Source organism: Anser brachyrhynchus, assembly GCF_964034855.1.
Source record: "Anser brachyrhynchus genome assembly, chromosome: 3".
Lineage (NCBI taxonomy): Eukaryota > Metazoa > Chordata > Aves > Anseriformes > Anatidae > Anser > Anser brachyrhynchus.
The window spans coordinates 61538882-61555016 of record NC_137696.1 but is presented as its reverse complement, the minus strand read 5'-3'; the positions used below and the strand labels follow the sequence as shown (position 1 = coordinate 61555016).

Genomic DNA, 16135 nt, shown 5'->3' with positions numbered 1-16135 from the left:
AACAGCAGTGCTTACTTTAGAGCTGGCTATGAAAATAGTTTCCATTATAACCCCTTGTTTTCACATGCTTCTTACTTTTTTTTTTTTTGAAAATCCTCTTTTGAGTAAAAAATTTCCATTCTGTATCTTTGCCAAAAGGTGAAGTTCCTCCCCCCCCCCCATTTTTCTTAAGCTTAGAGGAAGAATCTTTCGGATGTTTTTGAGTCATGGGAGAGTGGAAAAAAAATGCATTTTCCCAGTAGGGAAAGAAAAAGATGCATATTTTCGTAATAGTAGAAAAAAGGGGGACATGAAACTGAAGGCTGGAACTTGTACTTTTGGTCTAGAGACTTCTGTAGTTAACTCGCATCATAGGGAATGACTTTGATTTAACAAAGGCAGAGATTATTCTGACTTCTGGCAGTTAATCAGGCCCAGGTCCAGGTTTCAAACGTTGCTGGTGTTCAGGATATTATTTAAGGTTGTGTCTTTACAGCTGCCCATTTGAAGGAGAAGGAGCTGGTCCCCTGTGGTCTCCTGCCCTTCAGAGCTAATTATAGTCCAGCAGCACATTGAAATTCATTCCAAAATCTCATTGAATGGAGAGGAACTAGAGGAACGGTTGTGCCAAACACTCTCAGCTTTTCCAAAGATGAGAGTTTTCTCAGTTCTCGCTCAAGCCAGAAAGAGCAAGTGGACGCGCATTCAGGGTGTTCACGTGTGGCTGGTTTAAGCAGCTGAGAAACTTCATTTTTGAATTTGCTAATTTTTTGTTGTTACTGTTGTTGATGATGTCTCTTTTCCCCCTTCATATAGGCTAGGAAGCATCAGTGTAAAAATCTGCCGTGCTATGTATAGTTACATTGAGTCAGTTAATGAGCAGACGAGGAAGGAAAGAGATAGGCATCTAGCAGCCACCATGGTCAGTGGGCCTCTGCTCCTAGGCTGCTTTCTGTTACTGGTTTTCCTGGTGGGAGCTGTAGCTGATGCATTCCTGGTAAATCCCCTTCCACACGTCCCACAAAATATACCAGGCGAGCCCCACTGTTGGACTGATGGTACCATTGTGACCTTCAGATGTGCATTTTCTGGCTTTTTTTGCAACTTTCAGCTATGCAGCCTGAACATTTCATTAAATGTTTCTATCATTCAAAACCTGCTCTAAGTGTACGTATGTTTGGCAGAGACATCCCAAATGATGTGTTTATGTTGCTTCGGTGCCAAAAAGCAGTGATTCATTAAGAAGCCTGGAGACGTGGAGGGAAAGCTGCAGCCAGCAACCACGACACATGCTCTGAAGAACAGAAAGCTGTGTTTTCCTACGGAAAATGGTCGGTGCAGTGGGACGGGTATCATAGCTGACTGAAGGGAAGAGGCACTGCTGGACAGGCTGGATAAGTTCTCCTGGATAATTTGGCTTTGTTGCGGCAGCAACAGCCAGGAGGCTGCCATTAAGCACAAATGGAAGAGGGAAAAAATATCCAAGCCAGCCAGTGAAGCTGGTGGGAGCCTTTCCTTGCGGTGCTGAATTGGGGTGTTCCTGTGCTGGGAGCACTGCTACGGTGAAGAAGAGGCGGAGGAGGTGTGGTGGTGTCCCACAGTAGGAACAGACCTCCAGCTGCTTCATTTTCTCTGCTGGGACTATGCCAGCTTCTATCAGTAGTGGGGCCTGCTCACTCTATTTATTGTAACTACCGATACGAACTCCAAGTGGCTGAAGTCTTTGGAAAGCTGGCAAAACCCCAGCTCTTGAGGAATTCCACAACCCGGTATGGCATTTTTACACCAGCGCTCTCTTCTTCCCCAGTGGCCTGAACTAGGACAGGCGGAAGGCTATTAATAATTTTTAATGCAGTCCTTTTTGCCTTTCATCGTAAATCTGGAACCACAGACAAAATTGATACCCGGTGATAAATACACACTTGATTGGAAAATTTCTGACGGTTGTTTTCTGCTTGGAAAAAGGAAACGCTGCCATGTGCTATCGTAGCGCTGTCACTGCACCGCGAAGCTCAGCGCAACAGGCAGCTGCCGGGACTGCACAAAAGAGAACACTTAGGAATAGCACAAATATTGATAGTTCTTATTATTGACAACAGTAAAAATGTAGAAGAGTTTTTGAACATTTACAGTTTACAATTTAAACCTGAACTTTAGCATTTCAATAAGTATATTGAGGTGCTTCAATTCACTTCAGTAAGTAAGACCTTACAGACTCTGGGTAATACATCATGGGACATCTCTGTGGGGTTCGTCTTTTTTTCAGGAATATCTGGTATAGGGTTAGGGACAAAGTGGGATTGAGTATGTCCGTTCCCCTTTGTGCTTTAAGCAAAGACAGAAGCAAGCTTTTTTTCCCTGCGTGCACAGCAGAGTGCTTTGCTCTAGTTTAAAGAGTAAAACAAAATCTGAGCCCTGAAGAACACATTTTAATAGTGTATTACTTTTCAGTAAGTTCAAAACAAAACAAAACACAGCACTGTTGGTGTCAGATGGGTCTAATTAATCATTGTCTGAACTGTTCATTTGATCACCTTTCATAATCTTGCACAATTGGGCTCAGAAATTCTCTAAAACCTAGAGTACACCACTCCTGCTACTTGTGTCATAAGGCTTCAGGTAGACAGTAACGCCTAAAATAGTAGATGTGAAAGTAATAATGCCCCAAATACTAGTTGAAATACTCTGGGTCTGTGAGTAATGGAAGGTTCCTGTGTAGGTCAGGTTTGCTGAAGCAAAACAGCAACTGACTTCACGTATTTTCAAGTGGGAAAAAAAAAATAAAAAAATTGGCAATGAACACAGAATAGAGAAATGTCATAGAATTTAGAATTTGCTCTTAAAGAACATTAAAGAAGGAAAACACTGTAAAGACATTGTGGGAAGTAACGGGGATGGAGGGAAAGCATGTAGAAGCTATTAGAAGGTGGCGCAGCAGGAGAGCAGGGCAGTTTCCGAAGCTGAGGAGCACAGTGCATGCAGGAGGCGAGCACGTTTACTTTCCATGCCTCCAGAAACATCTGTGCCAGGACCACGCTCTTTCTGTTTTCTGCCTTTCAACCACACGCATTATGTAAATTACTTTAAAAGCTCTGTGCCACGAGAAACTGCAAACTGTTATTAAAATGAACACGGGGATTTTTCAATATACTCGCAACGTTCGCTTCTGTAGAAGCCTTCCCTAGAGCAACTTGCCGGGCACGAGTAACGTAAGTCGAAGGGTACAACAAAAGCTACAAATCAGATGTTACAATCACATGGGTAGATCTATAAGCATTCATCACCAACCATTTAAAATCATATCGATGCAGCTATTGTGAAAGTTCCCTCTAGGTACAGACAGCACCGAGTCAGAGAGCATCGCCAGGGCCACACAGCCGAGGGTGCCTAGCACACGGCCCGGATGATAAATTATTGAACTGCTGTGGCAATGAATTGTTTACGTGATTAACCACCGTCTGAAATTTGCCTACAAAGTGTTTGGTGAATAATTTAGGCTAGCAAACAAGTTTGTAAATGCACAGCCTATTTGCAGATGATTTGTGAGCAGAAAGAAAAACTGCCTGTGCCAAATTGCCACGGATAAGTTTGCCCAGCTGTGCTTGCGATGGCAGCAAGCTGGGGAGGGCAAATACGAGGAGATACTGAAACAGAGCCAAGATCACCTGAACACTGATAAAAGTCTCAGCCCCTCAGACCTCTCTTAGGTAAGGGCCAGCCTAGTGCAGTCTCCCAGCGCAGCCTTACTGCTGTACAAGCAGATCTCATCCAAGGAATGCCCACTATTTGTTTTAATCAGAATAGTCCTCATTAGCATATTAATTGCATTGGCCTAAGGCTTTGAACCCCTAGCTTCCAAATTTAAAGACTGAACTACAGAGGTTCCTCTCAGCTAGCTGCTCTGCATAGCTCCCTTTCATTCGACTATGCAGAAAGTATGTATGTGGGGTTGTTTTGAGGGGGGAAGGGGAAGCCGTAGATTGCTGATGATCTCTCAGACACAATGGCCTCCTTTTAAAAAGAGACTTCAAACTCTTTTTGTGCTGTATTTGTGTATGGGAAATGGGAGGTGACACTGCGAGAACACAGAATTGTTATTGAATGGCTATTCAATATGAAAAAAGGACACAAACATATTTTAAAATATTTTTGAAATATTTTTAAAAATTTATTTCCAAGTGAGAGAACAATCTAGGGTTTTTTATTTTGACAGCGCCTGTTTAAGAACTACATCCAGTCGATGCTCTAGTCTTGAGCAAACGGGCTCGTGTGGTGCCCTCTCCAGACTCCTCCTGTTTGTAGCTGCAAGCTCTCTACAAGCAGGTACAAATTCATTGTCCTTGTTATAAACCTTAGTGTGAACTATGACTAAAAAAAAATATTTATCTTCTTGTTCATGTTTGCTCATATCATAACCTTTGCTTTGTTCACTTAATTACACAGTTCTACAGTCTGTAGGATGCAGTGCTGCTCCTCTTCTACCAGCTCTGCACTGTATTTTATTTCATATTTATATTTCGATTAATATTTTTTCCTCTTACTAGGTTGAATACTTTTGCCAGTCTTGCATTCTGAATCCTCTGGTTAAATAAGGTATCCTCTCCTTATAGCTTCTGTTATGTTTAGTGCCATAACTTAATCTCACTGACTGAAGGAAGAGTAATATAAATTCACTTTTTAAAAATGCCTCTTTACTGAATGTGATCCTAAAGAGCTCTAAAGATGGGACAGCGGCATCCTACACATTGTAGGTCATGTATTGCCATCAGTCGTCCCAGTATAATAAGCCCACTGAAATACAGCCTTCTTTGAAGATTTACTGATGGGATGGAGTTGTTCTTTGATGTACGAGAGAGGTTAAAAGCTGTGCATTATTCCACTCTCCCTTGGAAACTATTTTGAAATTTTACATTCTCTCCAGTAAAGAGATCTCATTCTAGCCATTTATACAACATGCAGTATTTGTGTTCTACAAACACTTCTGAAGTTCACGAAGAAGCTATTCTTCCTCTTTTGGTGGAAGATTTGAGCAAGTGCGGAGTTAAACAGAATTCCCTACAGAACCTAACACAATAACTTGGGACAAGAAGGGAAGAAAGGTGCAGGTAGCACGATGCAATCAGATAACCACAGTTCTGACACCAAAACCTAACTAGGACACTGCATCCACTGACCACATTTATGTGAATGTTGTGTCAGGGCAGCTGGGCACCACTTACTGGGACCTGTGCCACCCATCAGCTGAACCTCAGCTTCCCCACCTGGCTGGAATATATGTCCATGTTTCAACATCTTCTTGCAGCATTTTCCTCAGTACAAGATTAGCCCTGGCTAAAATTAAAGTGGAAATTTTAATCCTGAAATTCTCACCTTTATCTTTTGGGACATTTTAGCTTTGCTTGTAATTCTGGACTTCAGGAAACTTCAGTTCTTCAAAGACCGTAACAACTACAAACGACTGGGTAGTCCATTTGCGTCTCATCTCATTATTTTTTTAAAGATGAAGTGGAAAAAACATCTAAAAAAAAGTGAATTCATACAAATGTATTAATTGCAATCTCAAATCTCTGCTAGAATCAATTGTTATCAAACATTATCATATTCTTAAACTTTTAACTGTCCTGAAAGCCAGCTTCGTCGCAAGAAATTTACTACACAGATTAAAATATCTCTATCATATTGTAGATTGAAAGTCTCTAGACAACTGAATACTAAATGTATGTATTTTATGTGGATGCTCATAGGGGAATGTCAGTAGGATGCTAGAATCTCTTCTATGTGGAGCCAATTGCATAAATATAGCTCTACATATGAGAAATGTAATATATAATTGACTGTCCAGTTTCTCTCATAGTTGATACTGGTAGGTGTCTTCTCATACACTGTTGAAGTTTCAGAGTACCCTCTTGTTAGTGAGTCATAAGGTGAATTCTTCAATCTAACACCTTAAAAAGCAAGATTTAAGCAGAAAAGTGATGTTTTTTTCCCCAATTTAAGACCACTAATGACTGTGACTGGAGTAGCCGAACAAATATATGTTACTTTTTTTGCATCTCTAGGTAGGAGATAAAGCAGAAAGAGACATAAGTGTTCTATAGATCAGTGCTATTTTAAATATTTTATTTTTTATGAATATTTCATATTTAACTAGTATTCCCTGTTTGGAAACGAGAGAGTGTTTGCTATTGCCCACTTTGCAAAGGCTGAATAAAGGATCTATAAATCTCCTTAATAAGACCTTTAAATGTGCTAATGCAAGCAAATTATTTCTTGTTGAATGTTTGCTCTTTTGGTACATTTTATAATCAGAAGCTTCATTTTCTTATTCTATATGATATGCCTACAGTCTGTTAGTATTATAAATTAATATTTATCTTCCCTAAACTAGAACTGAACTCCCTGATTTTGTAAAGTAGTAGTCCTACCAGAGTAGTTCTGCAACATACCGCTAACCACCACTGAGGTATGGTGGTGACAGGACCCTTGCAATGAGATGGCTGCAAAGAAATGATATAAAAGAAAATCACAACCAGCAATTAATTTTTTTGGGGGGGAAAAAAAAGTATTGGCAATTAATTCACCAGGACTGGAGGATGTGATAGCTATACCCGTTTTATGTGCTTACGAATAGACTTTGAGGAGTTTATTACCTTCACAGGAATCATTGCAGACAGATGATCTATACGTTTGCATTGTAAACTGGGTAGGGGAACACAAATTCCTTTGATAAAATTAATGAGATCCACCAGAGGCAGACAGGAGCACTTTTATGTTCCTGTTTACAAGTAACTCCAAAGGGAGAATTCAAGTTTCTCAAAACAAACCCTTTTAAAGTCATTTTTCAAGGTAATAAATGTGGGGAATTGTTGGGGAAAAAACAATCTTCTTCTGAGAAGGACATGCTAGGATTCAGTTGTTTAAGAAGCTTCAGGAAGCATTTCCTTGCGTGGAAGGAGGGATCATCAGAGCATCTCCTCTAGTGTCTTTCTTAACTCCTGCTGCATAGCTCAGTCTGGTGTCTCTGTACATGTCCCTGTCACTTTTCTACAATGCTGTGCTCTGCAGGGGACTCCTGGACTGCCAGGAGCGCTGTAATACTTGCTCTTCTCGCACTTGTATATTGAAATGCGGCACCTGTGTCAGTCTTTCCTGTGTACATCCACACCAAGCCTTTTGCTGGAGAGCACGTGTTGCACTTTGCATCTCATCTTGTGGACTTTGAGTTGTCTCCCAACTTTCAGGGTTTTTCTAAAGCTGCAGACAGCAGCACTAGACACTGTATAGTGTTTTTTGTCTGATAAGAAGCACAATGATGTAACTGTATCTCTACTTACCATTTTCCTATTTGCACATCCAAATGAGAATATTACCTTTCCTTTGCATCAGCAGCAGCTCACATGCATCAGCTTTCTCAGATACAGCTCCTGCAGGCTGCATTGCTCAATCCTTCGTGTCTGACTTCGTTCTTCTGACCCTATTCAAACTTACTTGAACGACCTGAGTTTATTAAATAATCCAGATAAGTCTTTGACTGCCTTGTCCTCGTTATCACTCTGGTAATATTTACTCCACCTAAAATTGCTGCCAGGAGTGATTTATTTAGCCTTTCAGAGCTGTTTGAAATAATTCCTCTCTAGATGGCCGATGAAAGCACCGAGAGCCTCCCTACAGCTCTCCAACAGAAGCACCCTCGTTAAATGTTAGTGCCCCGCAAGCAATTGGTCTTCTTTTCATTTATCTAGTTCTTCATCTGTTTGTGCTTTGGCAATTTTGTGTTGTCCTCGCTTTTTCCTCTCGTACTAAATCAAATACCTGATGGAAGTCTGTTACACTCAAGCCAGTACCTTTGGGAACTGGAAGTGTTAATCGCATCGAACAAGGGAATAGGTTTGTTTACTAAGACTAGTTTTCTATAAAAAACATGAAGATTGGTGTTAGTTGTATTCTTGTCTATTTGCCGTGTCTTAGTTGACTACAAGACTCTTCTGCCCATGACTGATGCCAGGCTAAGCGGCTGCTGCTGTTACCTTATTTGCTTTCTGAGCACGGGCCTCACAGAGACGCAGACGTCTCCCAAAACACCATCGCAGTACCAACACCGTGATGTTGGAAGGCCAGAAATCTCCACAGCCACCCTCTCTAGGACTCCCATGCCACTCAACACCGTGCTAACTTCACCCTGTGTCTCACTAACAGACGTTCCCTGGCATGTTCTTCACAAGAGCCTTCCGTGTCCCCGTGTGATGCATCTTCCTGCCCGTTCCTAGGTACTGAGCGGCAATAGCCACCAGGCACTTGAGATGTTTGGGATCTTTTTGTGTGTTTTTCTTTTTTTATCCTCCATCGGCTAACAGTTGCCTGTTTGTTCTAGGATTAAGCCCGCAGCAGGGCTTGGATTACGCATTAAACGAAAAATAATAACGAAAACTGGAAACTTTGTTCCCTTTGCCCCGGTGCTAGGCAAGACGCCTCTTTTTGCCCCAAGCCGTCCCCCTTGGCTGATCCCCCTGGCCGCGTCCCTTCTTCCACTCCTCGGAGCAGAGAGCTGGCTGCCGGGGGCTGCCGTCCCGGCCCACCACCCGTCACGGCCCCGGGGAGGGCCCCGAGCGGGGCCGAGGCGGTGCCGGGGGCGGGGGCCGCGGTGGGCGCGGCGCCGGGGCCTCCGTCCCGCTCGGAGCCGTGCCCCGGCAGCATGAGGGGCGGCCGCCGGGACACCGCCGCCGCCGCCGCTCCGGGAGCAGCCGCCCCCCGCCAGCCGGCGGGCGGCGCGGCCCCGGCCCCGGCCCCGGCCCCGGCCCCCCGGGAGCAGCCGCGGCGGAGGAGGCTGCGCCCCCGGCGGGCGGCGTGACGGCGGGGCGCCTCCCGGCCGAGCCATGGGACAGACCTCGGTCTCCACGCTGCCCGAGCCGCCCGGCGGTGAGTACCGGAGCTGCCCGAGCCCCCCGTGCCCGGCCCGGCCCCGGGCTCCTCCTTCCGTGCCCCCCGGGTAACTAATAGGAGGGAGGAGAAGGGGGCAAAACGGGGAAAAATTTAAAAAAAAAGAAAAAAAAAAAAAAGTTGGGGAAGGAAAGGGCTGCTGGCACCTCGCCCGGCAGCGCGGCTGGTAACCCGCCCATCTGGCTGCGCTCGGCTCCGGGACGGTTCGCTGTGTGAGCGGTATTTATTGGGAATAAATAAAGAGCATGTGAGGGGAACTTCGTCTTAGTGTTACTAATGGAGGAGCCGCAGTTACTTGCGGAGTGACTTTCTGGAGGTAGGAAGGAGCCGTGGGTCCCTTCCTGCAGCCGTGGGATGTAGGGGCTGAATTAGTTCCAGCAGGGTCTGAAGTTTCCTGCAGAAATGGCATCGCACGCATGTTTTTCCTCCACGTCTATTTCCCTTGCGTTCATTTAAAAAAAAATAAATCCCATTGTAGTCCTTTGTATCAGTTGTCTTCTGAACTTCATTCCTAATTCTCTCGCTGCTTTTAACGTAGGAATGTTCTGTCTACCAGGAGACAGTACAACAGATTTCCTTTATCCCCTTTTCCCCCCTTTCTTCTCTTCATGGGACATTCAAGTATAGCTTTAGCAGTAACACCTACGTTTTAGCAAAGCTTCGTTGTGTTGTCAGTGGTGCAGCTTTCCCCTCGTACCACCCCAGGAAAAAATCTTGGACGATTTCTTCTTCTGCCAAGCGTTACGTTGGACCATTTCCAATGCGTTTCCCCATCTTGCTGAAGGTCTCGCCCGGCAGACAGCACGTTAGGATTGTACCGAGGTAGGCACTGAGGAAACAGCTGTGAGGAAACAGATGTACGGGTTAAAAGCTTTTGTTAAACTTCCTGTACCAAAACGCGTCTGAGCTGCTATGTGCAGAAGTGTATTTTGGGGTTATTTTGGCAGGAGGGGGGCCTGTATTTTGACAAATCATAGCTGGGCTTGTGTTGTCTCCGCAGAATGTGACTGCGCTGTAACTGGGCTGGATTTGTAGGTTTAACTACAAGAAAAAAACGTCACCCTTGAATATTTCCCTAACAGAAAATGGTATTTCCAATCAGGAGCAATAAGATGCAGTTATCTGAAGGTGCGGATTATAACGATGCTACCTTGGTGCAGCCAAATAAATTCTTGTCATCACCCATTCAAGAGCAGTGGGCTTGAGACACTGCTGGAGCCTTCAGGAGGTCTCGCAGAAGAGCAGTCCCGCTGCAGGTTCAGCCCCATCGGAAATGTTGGGAGAGCGTGCCCTCAACGAGAAGCCCTTGGGGCAGGGACGTTCGTGGGGGGCAGAACTGTGTATTTTCTCTCATCTGCTGTGCGGGCATGGTCTGAATGCTCGATATATCACGAAGTTTGGGATGCCTGGTCCAGCTCAGTCAGGGCGGGGCCTGGCTCCCATTGCTTCCGATTGAGACTGATCGCCCCTTACGCGAGGAATCCTAAAATCTTCATTGATTTTGGCACGCCGGCCAACGACAAGCTGTTCAAGTCTTTGACAGCTGCTAGAGATTAGAGTTGAAGGAGATCCCTGTCTTGTACGCACAGTTTTAGTGTTTTAGTGCCAAGGAATCAATAGTGCATTCAGATCCCTAGTGAGCCAAACAAAAGCAGCTGTGAGAAGTCGCTTGCCTGTTGGCTCCGTTCTTCTCCCCAAACACGCCAGCCTTTAGGGGTTGTGATCCTGCTCTCTCATGCCCTTCATGTGCCCATGTGGGGTTCAGAGGGACTGTTTTCTGGGCACAGCAGGGCACGGTACTGGTGAATCACAGCGGGGCCTCAGCTGGGCTGATAGGCTGAAAATGGTTTGATACAGAAAACTCAAATAAAAGATTTTTCCTGAAAAGGTATTATAATAAATACAATATACCGTATAATACAATACTCAGTATGAGCACAATTCAGTGTCCTGCTTTTTTTTTTTTTCCTCCATTCTTTAAAGATTTACTTTAAATAAAAGATTTTACTCTTGGAAAGGGAAATATAAACTGAAATATTTAAACAGCCCGACGTCCTGTGGGCACTTTCCCGCTGGGTTAAGTGCAAGACTGAGGCCTTCCTATAAAACTCTTAAGTTCTCAACTCAGCAAATGCTTATTCACACCAGCCAGAGCAGAGCTCTGTGCAGAGAGGAGGAATGGTGTTTTTGTGTCCCACTGCCTTCCAGCAACTTTTACATGCAACGTTTGTATGCAGCAATGCTCTCTCCCTGGGGTTTGCTGTCAGCTGTGGGTGTTCAAGTATTTTGGATGGAAGAACCAGGGCTTTGGTCTCCTCCCCTAACTGTGATGGGTAGATGGACAGCAAAGCAGGTCTTAGCTGTCTGTGGACACCCAGCAGGCAATCTGTTGTTCCTTCTCCCTCTCAGTTCCAATTTCGCTGGCATTTAGATTCATTTTCTAAAGCTTGTTTGTTATTTGTCGTGGTCTGCAACTGTGGACAGAAAAAAGGAATTGGCCAGTGATAGCAAGACAGCGTAGATACGTGGAAAAGGATGAGTGCATACTGTCCTTGTTCGTCTTCCTTCCTCTTCTGTGATTATCCCGTGCCTGGCAGGACTTGATTAAAGTGCTCTCTCTTCATTCATTGGCTAGGGTTTGGTGCTTTTTGGGGTTATCAGCCATCATATGCAAAGGCTATTACTTCTTTCTGATAAACAGCTTATCAAAAGATAAGAGTTGTGCGTTTTTTCCTTTTGGGTTTGTTCTTGGGTGTTTCAGTACCACACAGAGTACTGGCAAACAGCTGAGTCCTCAAGTGGAAGCGTGATTGTCATATTGCGAAGCAAACACTTAAAGGAAAAAAAAAAAGAAAAAGGGTATTTTCAATGGGGTGGAAAAGATTTCTGGTGATTTTTTTTTGCAGTTATGACTTGTCAAAAAATGAGGCATGGTAAAAACACATCTACAGGTGTTCCTAGAAGGGCATCCGTCAGTTCAGCATGGAGTCTGCGGAGCACAGCTGAGTGTATAGAGGGGAAGGAGCAGGCTGTAAAGGGCAGGTCTCAAGAACCTCCTGCCCTGATGTCAGGGTGTTCAGCTGTGTGAGCTGAAGACGGGGGCCAGATCCCTGTACTGATCTGCAAAGAGCCGCGTACGTGCGTAATCCATGGGTCTGTTTACTGTGGGATGGGTGGGAGTTCCTTTCATCTTATACATTTAGTAGAAACAGAGCACAAATTGTCAGGCTTGGGTTCATCCTGTTATAGACCAGATTTTTTTTTTTTCCAGGACATGAAAATGTACTTCGACAGCACAGGAAAACCATTTCCCACCCAGCTCACCCCATGAGATGAAAGCAGTTACTCTCAGGATCCTGTTGTTTGTTGACTTTGGCACTCAGTGAAATAATTACCATAGGTCAAAAGTTAACGTGTTTCTCAGACTGTTCTTTTTCATCTCTCTTGGCATTATGGGATTTCCTCTTAATTGACAAGAAAACAGCAGCTTCACCTGTGTCTGTGCAGAGAAATTGTAATTGCCTTAACTGGGCAAACTTATCTTAATTCTGAAATGAAATGGAAAACTGATGTTTGTTTCAGCAGTTCCAGGTGTTGACAGCCAAAGTAGTTGGTTATCCGTGCAGCAATATCAGGGTTTGTCATGGAAGAGAAGTTATTCCAGCAGCACTCCACAGTAGTAGCTACTTCTGAGCTGTACTGATGATGCTGTGCTGGAGCAAGAATTTCTGCTCCTATGAAGATATTCAGCAACAGCCTTAAATTTTCATCCTGACTCAGTCCACTGCAAATCTGAAGGTGCAGACAAAGCGCTTATAGTAATAATTCCTAATTGGGGAAAAAGATAAAATTTATTTTTCTCTTCCAGCTTCTCTTCCTTTTAAAAGTGGAAGAACTTTGACATCATTGCACATTACAGCAGGGTATCTCAAAGCATTTACAGGTGCACTGAGCTACTCACAACACACCTGTTAGCAGGTCATTTCAGTTACCAGTGCACTTTAAAGAAAGGAAAGGCAAGATATTTAGCTAAAAAGTCAAGTCCCATTTGAGGTGAAGCACTAAATGACTTGCCCGTAGTCTCAAAGGAAGTTCTTGGCAGAGAGCATCATCTTTGGTGTGGGTTTTTTTTTTTCCCCAGGTTTAAATTGACTGAGGGCTCGGAGGCTGAATCCTCGCAGTACTGCACTGGGAATCCTATTCTTTTTTTGTCCCTTCTTTATGGTTTTGTAAATTCTGGAAGAGTTATAAGTACGATGTAAAGGGAAATCTGTTTTCAGATTCTGCTAAATTTGCATCCAAAGCTTTTCTGGTTTTGTGGATCTTGAGCATGGCAAACTCTTTCTCATCTTACCTGTGTTGTCAGATGGGGCTGCAGATGTGGTAGCTCCGGGATTTGGACTAATTAAGTGGACAGTTTGCCCCAGGATTTGGGCTGAGGGACTGAATACTTTAGATACCTTGTCAAAGGCCCAGAAAGCCCATGTTTTCAGACAGAATGGGTAGCCACAAATTCACCTATTGCTAATGGGATCTGTAAGTGTTTAGACCTTTTAAAAGTTGGTCCTTGTGTGTTGTGGGCTGAAACACCAAAATAATAGAAACTCCTGGGTAAATGTGGGTCTCAGTACCCAAAACCATGTTCCGGCTTGTGCTGTCAGGGAAGGTCCAAGTGTGACCATGTGAAGTGAATCAGTATTTATTTATGGGGCAGCGTGTCACCTCTTCTCGCTCTGAGGCTGCTTCAAGGATGCCAAGAGTTCTCCCCTGCTGCTGCCAGCAGAGGTGACCTTTCGTTTCAGGCATGCTGGCTGAGATGGCTTCGTGTGCTGATGTTTGGTAGTCACTGATCACCTGTTTGCAGCATTAATCTTCCATCACCTTCCTCATCTGCTATGAGGAGAACGAGAACCATCTCCAAGGAGGTCAACGCTGACGGGGCTGTAAAGCCCCGTGTGCTGACCAGGTTTGTATGGAGTTGTGTTATCAGATGGCCACCCTGATACTTCCCCCAGAAGCTCCCAGGAGCTCTCATTTGCCCCCTGAGCCCCCTGTGCTAAGGCACGCTAAAAACTGATCCCACCCTGTAAGATCTCAGCCGCCCCTTGGATCAGTTGTCCTTCCTTCCTAGGTCCTCTTCCTCAGCTTTCTTACTGCTCGTGGATAGTGATGCCTTGTTCTTAGATGGCGTTTCTCATTACAGGTTCCAAAACACTTTCCAGTTGTTTTCATAATATTCCTTGATTTAAATGGGAAGGCTGAGCCTGAGGAAGCAGGACAGCCTACTTGAAATCACTCAGTGGGCCTAAGACACAACCAGAAGGAGAAAAAAAAGATCTCCCAAGTCCTCGTCAGTGCTTGAGCCCTATCACAGACCCACCTATTAAAAGCAGGAAATGCTTGAATGTTAATATCTCTCTTCGTGTGTTTTTACCCCCTTAGAGTTATCCTTTAATTGTTTTGGACAATGATGCGTTTCTAGGGCTAAAAATGAAGAAGTGGTTAACATTTCTGAAAAATACTTCTGAATCACTGCTGGGTTGGGATTTATTTTTTTGCTTTAGTTCTTTTAGAACATGCTGATGATTAAAAAATAGAGTTCATTTAAGGCTTTGGAGCAATCACTGATGCATTTTTTACAAATACTTCAGCCGATACTTAGGCTGCTTTAGGAATTTACTTCCGCTTGTAGTTTTTCAGTCGTAGCAATGGCTAGAAAAACATTTCTGATCCACAGAAATGCCCAAACCAGGTGCTATTCAGTCCCATATGGAGGAGGAGTGCTTCTTGAAGAGTCCCTTCATTGCCTTCTCTAGTTGGCCTAAGTGGGATTCCTGATCCTGTGCTCTTTCTGATGGGAACCGTGGCAGTGTGATAGAGGGATTTTCATGTGTCTGGGCAAGGCCAGTGCTAGGCATAGGGGGGAAAATAGAGGTGGAAGTTTGCCGGTGATGGTTATTTGGCTCTGGTAACAGGCAGTTTAATGTTGCATGTGATTGTGAGTCAACAGAATTTGGTTCTGCCAACGTTACTGAGAAGCCTTTGGTCAGATCCGTTTTCAAGCCACATAATGATACTGATGTTAAAAATACGTGCAAAGAGGAAGAGAAAGAAAACAGGAATACAGACCATCATCAGGCAAGGTAGGCAGACAGTGAGGGTTTCTTATTTTTTTCCCCAAAACAGAATCAAAGGCAAGCTTTGAGTGTGCCTTTGAACCATTGAACCAAACTGGGTCATTTACGTCTGTTCTCAGGTGATCTCTATAACTCCTAGGTTGCCAGGTGTATTTTTTGGCAAATCTAAAACTATGCTGTGGCTCTAGAGCATGTTATTTTGTATAATGTTGTATTATGGAAATGTTTCGGTCGGAACAAGTCAGGAAGGTCACTGTGAACATCAAACTGATACAGGTGGTAAAGATGAGCTGTTTTCTCACTATCTCTGACTAGAATCTCATGGGTAACAGTGCTGGGTGTCCTCTCTTGGCTTTTTTGGTGCCTTTTTTTCCATTTTCTGGGCTGGGTTATAACGTTACACTTTGTGAATCAATTTAGCCTTGCCTGTTTGCAATCCATACGGTGTTTTGGACTAACAGTCTGTACAGACAATGCAGTTACCCCTGTCCATCACGTGGAGTCTCATTATTAGGGAATCTGATTTCAGACTTAAGTTGCTCACAGGCCTTACACAAGGTTACTGCATAGGAACAAATTTCTTCTATGGCTTGTTTTTCAGGCACCTGGAAACAAAGTCTCTGTCCAAAGTGAAAGTCCAGTTTACCTTTGTGTTTTCTCACTGCTTTAAACAGCTGTGATGACCAGTGCAAGTGGGGAAAAAAAGCTAGGGAAAAATGAGGATCTCGGTTGCACTGCCATTTTGTATGGTAGTCAGGGATATGCAGACAGGTCGCATGCAAATAAAATGAGAAAAAATGTGAAGATACTGACTTACTGTCTGGTTTATGGTGATTGGCTATCTGTGAGTTGGACGCCACGCTTCTATATAATACGGTAAGCCTGTGATAACACTGTCACTTGGCAGGTCTGACTATTTATACAAAAGCCTGTGACAACAATACCCTTATGAAAATGAAGTTTCATTGAAAAGATGTAAACTGCAAAGTGTGTGTTGCCTTTTCCCTCTCTGATTCCTGCTTTGGCTACCAGCGAATCTGCGTGATGTTTCCTTGAACAGAACCGGGCTGTGGTACCACTCT

At 44.1% G+C, this 16135-nt stretch overlaps 1 protein-coding gene across 5 annotated transcripts in view; it reads left to right on the top strand.

Annotated features, from left to right (window-relative positions):
- The window catches only part of PHACTR2 (phosphatase and actin regulator 2), a 137080-nt gene that overhangs the window by 47110 nt on the left and 73835 nt on the right, over positions 1-16135 (top strand). The window contains exon 1 of one of the 5 annotated variants that reach the window (XM_080584033.1): positions 8650-8895. The exons of 3 other annotated variants lie outside the window; for them this stretch is intronic. In XM_080584033.1, coding sequence (XP_080440159.1) covers positions 8853-8895 — 43 coding nt within the window. In that variant the 5' untranslated portion in view covers positions 8650-8852. Of the gene's footprint in view, positions 1-8649; positions 8896-16135 lie in introns of those variants that run through there. One more of the 5 variants, XM_080584035.1, reaches the window with a different exon arrangement.